Raw genomic sequence first — 8138 nt, forward strand, 5'->3', positions numbered from 1 at the left:
TTAGACGTGTGTCCTGGGCCCCATTCATATTCATCACATTAATTAATCCAATTACACACTAACACAGACAGGGGCACACACACACGCACAGACACATACGTGACGCGAACACATAGACACATGCACACCCACAGACACACATGCAAACACACTGAAGCATGCATGCATGTAGGCAAATACACACACACATACACACAGTAGTCTGTATGACCCTGCTCTTCTAGTTTCATCGTGCCCTTCACTTCAGAGTAAAACCCTTATGTGGACCCATTGCGGCAGGCATCATAACAGACTTTGATAAAAACATAGATAAATGTGTTGGTTTATTCATCTCAAACAGCAGATGGCTTTCATGCAGCTCATTTATGCTCAGAACGCAAACACAGAGCATGGCGAGAGAATGAGAATGCCTGAGAGGAATGACTGTTTTTCTGCTGACCAAACAACACGTGGACACTTGAACAGAGCCAACTCTTAAACAGTGTTGAAGACACACTTCTTGATCTGGAGGAAAAAGTTGGCATGGAGTATCGCCAAGGCCAACCTATGTGGAGATCCAAAGAAATGTTCCAGGTGTTGGTTCGGCTGAAACTAAATGGACCTGCACATTGCTAGGCCTATACTCCCTACTGCTTTTCTTCAATGAACGATTTCGGCTTGAAATGGGGCTTCGCCAGGACAGACAGCAATGAAATTAACCTGCATGTTATTGTGCTCACTTCCTTCTATGGCCAGGTGTGGACCAGCAATGTGCTCTGAGGTTCAGTCAGGCCAATGTCATTCAGCATGGTGATAGTGGTGGTGAGCTGAGAGTTCAGGACCCTGGACAGTGCCCTGTTGAACAGCTCTCTCTCGCTCTCTCTCTGCAGATGGAGGTCAGACAACCTCACTGAGAAACTCCAGAGTTAACACCACCAGCTGGTCCCAGCCAATAAATCACACAGAATTGTTTCTTTGGGGCAATTCCCCCAAATTAAATGTGTCCATGAACACAAACACTCAACTGTCTGAGAGACTCCAACAAACATATGCAATATATTTAATGTTATTATGAGGTAGCAGCTACCCTTTAGGTTTTGTAACCAGATACCATGTCTCACTGTACTGGTTACAGCATCCTCTCAGCTGACCCTCCAGCACAGAACCTGAGCAGACCTGACTCACATTAGGACATTCTGCGTTCACACATGCAGCCCAATTCTGATATTTTGCACAATTATTGGTAAAATAGCTGATCTGATTGGTCAAAAGACCAATTAGTGGAAAAAGATCAGAACTGGGCTGCCTGTGTAAATACAGTCCAGAACCATCAGGAGTCAGGACCTGTAGAGAGGTCTTTATCTGAACCACTGCTAGGGTCCACTAGCTTAGTTGGTTCAACCAATTCTGCTCCTATTGGTGATTATCCCATATCTCTCAAGCTTACTCAAGGAAAGACATGCTCCTCTAATACATTTAAAAGCCTGGATGGTGTATGGCATTGATATGAATACTGTACTAGATGTATAGATCATTTATCTGAGAGGTTGTTTAGGGTATGTTGTGGGAAAATGCCTGCTTAAGGAACATTTCTATTTTCTGAGAACAAAAAAGTTTGGTAAAAATATGAAATATCTGCATACTGGCTATCCTTAGGCAAACACATTTTGAAGAGAAATAAGTGGGCAGAATTAATCATTTTTTTGTTATTTAATAAAAACCGAAAATTTAGAAAGGAGGTGTTTTGCCCCACTATCGGGACAAAATTATCCCTGAAGATTAGTGTGTTAAAATCAATTTTATATGTTTCATTTTTTCCTTTTTTTGTAATTGACTCTTAAAAGCTAAAGTCTAGGTATCTTATTGTAATTAAATAAATCAAATATCAAAGCCCAATGATGTAAGGTCCCTCTTAATTTTCACTCTTCCTGTCGAAATCATCCTATTAAAATTGATTTCAATGAAGTTCAATGAAGTTACTTATAGATGATTTGTTCACTGAAGTTAGTTGTAGATACTGTAGATGATTTGGACATGATTTGAAAATGCTAATATGGGTACTATTGACTTGTATTAGATTGTCCTGGGGGCATTTTGCCCCAAACATACTAACTTTAAATATTATTATTTTATAAAAACTGATGGCAATCTCTCTAGCCAAGTGGATTATTTTTCTTTAGGCTCCCTCACTGGTATATATATATATATATATATATATAAAAGTTTATAGATCTGACTATATTTGATTAAATATAGGCTTAAATCTTTTTCTAAATTACAAAATATTAGAGCAATGTACCTGAACATTGTTTTGTTGGAGTGACTTAAACAGTTGAGATGAGACTGCTTACATTTTTAGTTGCACTTTTATATATATATATATATATATATATATATATATATATATATATATATACCAGTGAGGGAGCCTAAAGAAAAATAATCCACTTGGCTAGAGAGATTGCCATCAGTTTTTATAAAATAATAATATTTAAAGTTAGTATGTTTGGGGCAAAATGCCCCCAGGACAATCTAATACAAGTCAATAGTACCCATATTAGCATTTTCAAATCATGTCCAAATCATCTACAGTATCTACAACTAACTTCAGTGAACAAATCATCTATAAGTAACTTCATTGAACTTCATTGAAATCAATTTTAATAGGATGATTTCGACAGGAAGAGTGAAAATTAAGAGGGACCTTGTAGCCAGGGAAAGTGTCGATTGTTTCTGTTGTTGCGTGAAATAAAGTGGTTTCTGTGAGAATTACAGGTAGGGGATGTTCAACCCCAAAGCATCCTATTATCCTCATTCAAAATGAATGAAAACAAATGAATCATATAAATAGTTATTATGTGAAGCATGCTATAGGTGCGGTATAATGGCGTTATTTGACAGTCAAAAGGCTATAACAGCTATATATTGTACAATTTAGGCTACTAAAGAATAAAGCAACAAAAAAACTGGGGGTAGCAGCAGTATGAAAGGGGTTGCGTAGCCTACCAGTCAAACGATACTGTTCTAGTCTATTCTTCTTGCTCTTTCTAGTTTCTACTCAACCAAACTACAAATTGCGAATGCGCATATAAATGCATGACATACCAGAGAACGCAATGCGATGTGTCCGACTCCCCTGTTGGCCTAAATATACAAATGTTTCCGTTATAATAGCTAGAATGGTCGATAGACCCTGCTCAGTCAACTGACAGCAAAGGCTTGCCTTGTGTGTTGCACTTAAAGTGCGGGGGGCAAAGAGGCGACAGATGGGGGATGGTCCCAGGGCCGGCTCTAGCCTTTTGGGGGCCCTAAGCAAGATTTGGTTTGCACCCCCCCCCCCCCCCCCCTGAATTCTACACATTTTTCCATGACTTATGCCATGTTAATTATATCTGAGTGAGAGTGACTAACAAAATCAATGGGGGCCCCCTGGAGGTCAGGGCCCCTGTCCGGTTAGTTTTCGGACATGATTACTACAAGTTTAGAAAGCTGGCTAGCCTAATTTACCAATCTGAAAATTGTTAGCTGACATGGCTAATTGAGTGACCGTCATTGACTGACATAACAGAAAAATAGCTGATACACAATGAAGTTTCGAACATACACCTTGTTGACACCCCAACTTTTTTATTAATACCCTAGCGGACTGGGGCCCTAAGCGACTGCTTATGCCTGGAGCCGGCTCTGGATGCTCTCCCCCCTATCTGAGATATCTACTGCAGCCCTCATCCTCCACATACAACACGCGTTCTGCCAGTCACATTCTGTTATTAAAGGTCCCCAAAGTACACTTGGTCGCTCCTCTTTTCAGTTCGCTGCAGCTAGCAACTGGAACGAGCTGCAACAACAAACACTCAAACTGGACAGTTTTATCTCAATATCTTCATTCAAAGACTCAACTATGGACACTCTTACTGACAGTTGTGGCTGCTTTGCGTGATGTATTGTTGTCTCTACCTTCATGCCCTTTGTGCTGTTGCCTGTGCCCAATAATGTTTTTACTCTGTTTTGTGCTGCTACCATGTTGTACTGCTGCCATGTTGAGTTGCTACCATGTTGTTGTCATGTTGTGTTTCTACCATGCTGTGTTGTCATGTGTTGCTGTCTTGCTATGTTGTTGTCTTAGGTCTCTCTTTATGTAGTGTTGTGTTGTCTCTCTTGTCGTGATGTGTGTTTTGTCCTATATTTGTATTTAATTTATTTTACATTTTTAATCCCACCCCCGTACCCACAGGAGGTCCTTTGACTTTGGGTAGGCCGTCATTGTAAATAAGAATTTGTTCTTAACTGACTTGCCTAGTTAAATAAAGGTTAAATGAAGAAAAAAATGAAAAACGCTTGCAATGATGATTGGAACAGGTTCAGATTGAAGTGGTGTAAACTCAGTGTGCTGCAGAGATGTGTTCATTAATTAGACTATGTTATCAACAAAAGTACATGGCTATTTTATCCATATGGTAATAATAGTAAATAGCAAAAATTACAATTATAATAATTTAACCATACTGGTAATTCAATTTATCTTACTACAGTTTTCCCGCCAGCTCAGTAGATGGCGTTAAAGCTGCTAGGTCCAACGCCTGCGCAAAAACGCTCTTGAACAAGTTCTGTCTTTCCTTCCGGCTCCGGTCCCCTAGCAAGTTGTAAGGTAAGTAAATTCCCCGAAAAATTATCGTAATAAATCTCCAACATCTTACATTGTATGAAGCTGTTACGCTCAGTTTACATAGATGTGTATCTCGTTGTTATAAACATCCACACATTTCCCAAAAAATAATTGTATTACTCGAGAGGTAGGCTGATATACACAAGGTATTCTCGGTAACTACCCTGGCATGACTGCATTTTGGTCAACGCTAGATAGCTTTTTTTTTTTTTTTAACTAAGCAAGTCAGTTAAGAACACATTCTGATCTACAATGACGGCCTACCGGGTTAACTGCCTTGTTCAGGACGACAGATTCTTACATTTTCGGCTCGGGGATTCGATCCAGCAACCTTTCTGTTACTGGCCCGACGCTCTACCATTAGGCTAACTTATCTGACGCCCCCAAGTTAGCTACCACTTTGCCGGATGCAACAGATACACGTTTAATTGTGGCGTTATCGTTATACTCTATATAAGCCTTGTAAAAAATAATATATATATATATATTAAAGTTCTCTGTTACCCACCGCATCTGGGAAATGAGCCCATACCATAGTTGTCCGACGAAGCTGGTTAGCTATCGACTGGGGTAGATGGCATAGGGCTCCCAATCGTGGTCAAACCGTGACCACCTTGTAGGCGAATGTAAGCCAGCCAGTAATTGTGGGTAGATGGACATCCCTGTTATATTGCTTGCACGCGAACGCTTGTCTCATTGTCGTTTGTGTGAACAGATGCTGATGCCCAAGAAGAACCGTATTGCGATCTATGAGCTCCTCTTCAAAGAGGGCGTCATGGTGGCAAAGAAAGATGTGCATCTGCCTAAGCACCCCGAGCTTGCCGACAAGAACGTGCCCAATCTTCATGTGATGAAAGCAATGCTGGTAAGATAAACTATTGCTTCTACTTTGAGTTGTTATCATCGTTTTATCATTTGAGAATGGGGTGCAGTTCTTGTGTCAAGTAGCATGATGTCCACAGGTATAAACTGCGTGTCTGGTTGCACTATTAGGCAACATTCCAAGTGTGTTTGGTAACCAGTTACGTTGTATCTAAAGTCAGATTTGTTGATGTGAAGAACTGAAGGTGAATTTTGTGAGGGGTCTACAAGGGTGACTGAAGAGATGATGCATATCCGATGTGGATTTGCAGACTTGTACTCAGTTGGTGTACATAAAGAAGTTTCCTAGCATGCCTTGTCTGAGATTTTTTGACTTTATCGTATCTGGCTAGAAAATGCATGTTTTGCATGTTTGTCTTTCAGTCCTTGAAGTCACTTGGGTATGTTAAGGAGCAATTTGCCTGGCGCCATTTTTACTGGTACCTCACCAATGAAGGTATCCAGTACCTGAGAGACTTCCTGCACCTTCCACCTGAGATTGTTCCTGCCACTCTGCGCCGCCAGATGCGTCCTGAGACTGCAAGGCCCAGGCCCAAGGGTACGTCCATTTATAGGCCTACCATGTTCACACTGCTGAGCTGTGTACTACACACCCACTGTAGTTGCTGGAACTGTGCTGAAAGGAAAGTTTCCAAGCCAGCACAGTAATGTGAATCTGGTGTTACTGTTCCTAGTAAGGCCCTACTTCAATAAACTGGGCTGGAGCATTCCAATCCTGGGGGTTTGCAGTGTGCTGGCTTTAGTACCAGCTCAGTACTAACAACTGATTCAACTAATCGTGGTATTTTTTAATTTGGGCCGATTTAGTTCAATCGTGGGTTAGAGCTGGGCTTGAACAGGTCTGCATACACTGGTCCTTAAGGACCGGACAGTGAGGACTATTGAATTTAGTGCTTTAAAGCCCTAGGTGCTGATTGGACCTCAACGCGATGATCCTTCCTGTGTTTTTGAGCGTCTTTAACCTCCCACTCAGCTGAGCGTTGTCATTTATTTTCCAGGTATGGAGGGAGAGCGGGGAGAGAGACCCGCCCGCTTCAACCGTGATGGGGGTGACCGAGACAATTACAGGAGATCTGCTGCACCACGTATGTATAGTGTTACAGGATCCTGCTCATCCTAAAAAGTAGCTTTCAGCCAACTGGCCATTTCATCTGCTGACTAGTGTGCTTTGTAGATTAAAATACACTGATGGTAACCCTGCCTTGGTTTCCAGTAGTTGATCACATTTGTGATCAGTAATGACTTGTCTCAGCCTTTGTGTAACTAGTGTGAAGGTTGATGTTGAATGGGTGAACATTTTTAGCTTACAACCTATCAGAAATGACATGGTCATTCACATTTACTGATCACGAAAAGCATGCAGTTACTTGCTGTGTAACTCTGATGATAGAGCTAAATGTGCACAATTGTTTTGCATGGAATAATCAAATGTTTAGTCCTGACTATCTTCAATGGGTGATATTAAAATCAAAAAGTTAAAATTTATTTAACAATCCCTTAAACCGCATGTAGTTGTCAATAGTTTGTGGATATGGGGTCTCCTTGCCCCCCAGCAGCCAAATCAAACTTGTGACGTTTTATTGAAAATTACCCATAACTTAAAACATTATTGGGCGAAAGAATGTTTAGCTTACAAGCTGTTTTTTTCTTTACAGCTGGTGGAGACAAGAAAGCAGAGGCAGGTGCTGGTTCAGCTACAGAGTTCCAATTCGTAAGTACTGTATTGCCTTATGGTATTGTAGTCCGAAGCAAGGTCGTATTCATTACGCCGATTCTGTTCCAAAACGTTTCCTAAATGGAAGCAAACAAAACGGGGCCTACCCGATTTTGTCTAAAAGAAACTCGTTTTAACTGTTTGGACTAATGATTGCACCCCAGGTGTTCTCAAATCTGTTCCTGTGGAGCCACTCAGTATGCTGGTTGCACTGACAAGTCTAAATAACAAATGATCAAAAACGATTAAGTTTATTGGATAGCTGACCGTTGAAAGGTTGTATACATCTGTTACTAGAATAGGAAATGTTCTTTTGTTGGCATTTAAATTGAGACTCAACTATATGACATTACCATGAGCAATTGTAATTGATCAGCTGGTTTGAAAAACTGCATACCTTGTGTAGCCAGAAGCACTGGTCTAACGCATTGAGTAAAGTTATTCGGGTAGACAAATTCGGGACATGAATTGGAAACATAACCGTATGATTGTTTTCCTGACCAACTGTTGTCCTGTGATGTGGAAGCTTACCCTTCTCTCTTGTTTTCAGAGGGGTGGATTTGGACGTGGCAGAGGACAGCAGCCTCCTCAGGAGTAAATTTCTATCCATTTCTTTACAATAAACACACAAAATGCAGCTCTGTCCTTTTTCTTTGTCAGTGCTTTAGATACTGGCCATTCTGGATTCATGTAGTATTTTTCCACAATATACATTTACACTGTGTGGAATGAGGAGTGTTAATTCACACACTACAGTAATTATACTAACTAAAGCTTGGCAAAGGTTATTCAAAGTGCAGTCTTTCAGTCAGGTGTTAATCAACAAGTATTAAAAGCAGAATAAGCAGCTAGACATGTGATGGTTCATAAAAGCAAATTGAATCCAGATCTGAAATA

At 40.6% G+C, this 8138-nt stretch overlaps 1 protein-coding gene across 1 annotated transcript; it reads left to right on the forward strand.

Moving 5' to 3' along the window:
• The first annotated feature begins 4552 nt into the window (after positions 1 to 4552).
• On the forward strand, positions 4553 to 8123 carry LOC120058522 (40S ribosomal protein S10-like). The gene is made up of 6 exons (XM_039007246.1): positions 4553 to 4627; positions 5361 to 5510; positions 5891 to 6065; positions 6526 to 6612; positions 7183 to 7238; positions 7792 to 8123. Exons 2-6 carry the CDS (start codon positions 5361 to 5363, stop codon positions 7837 to 7839), a joined length of 516 nt encoding a protein of 171 aa, XP_038863174.1. The 5' UTR covers positions 4553 to 4627; the 3' UTR covers positions 7840 to 8123.
• The last annotated feature ends 15 nt before the right edge of the window (positions 8124 to 8138 follow it).

This window comes from Salvelinus namaycush, chromosome 2, assembly GCF_016432855.1.
Source record: "Salvelinus namaycush isolate Seneca chromosome 2, SaNama_1.0, whole genome shotgun sequence".
NCBI lineage: Eukaryota > Metazoa > Chordata > Actinopteri > Salmoniformes > Salmonidae > Salvelinus > Salvelinus namaycush.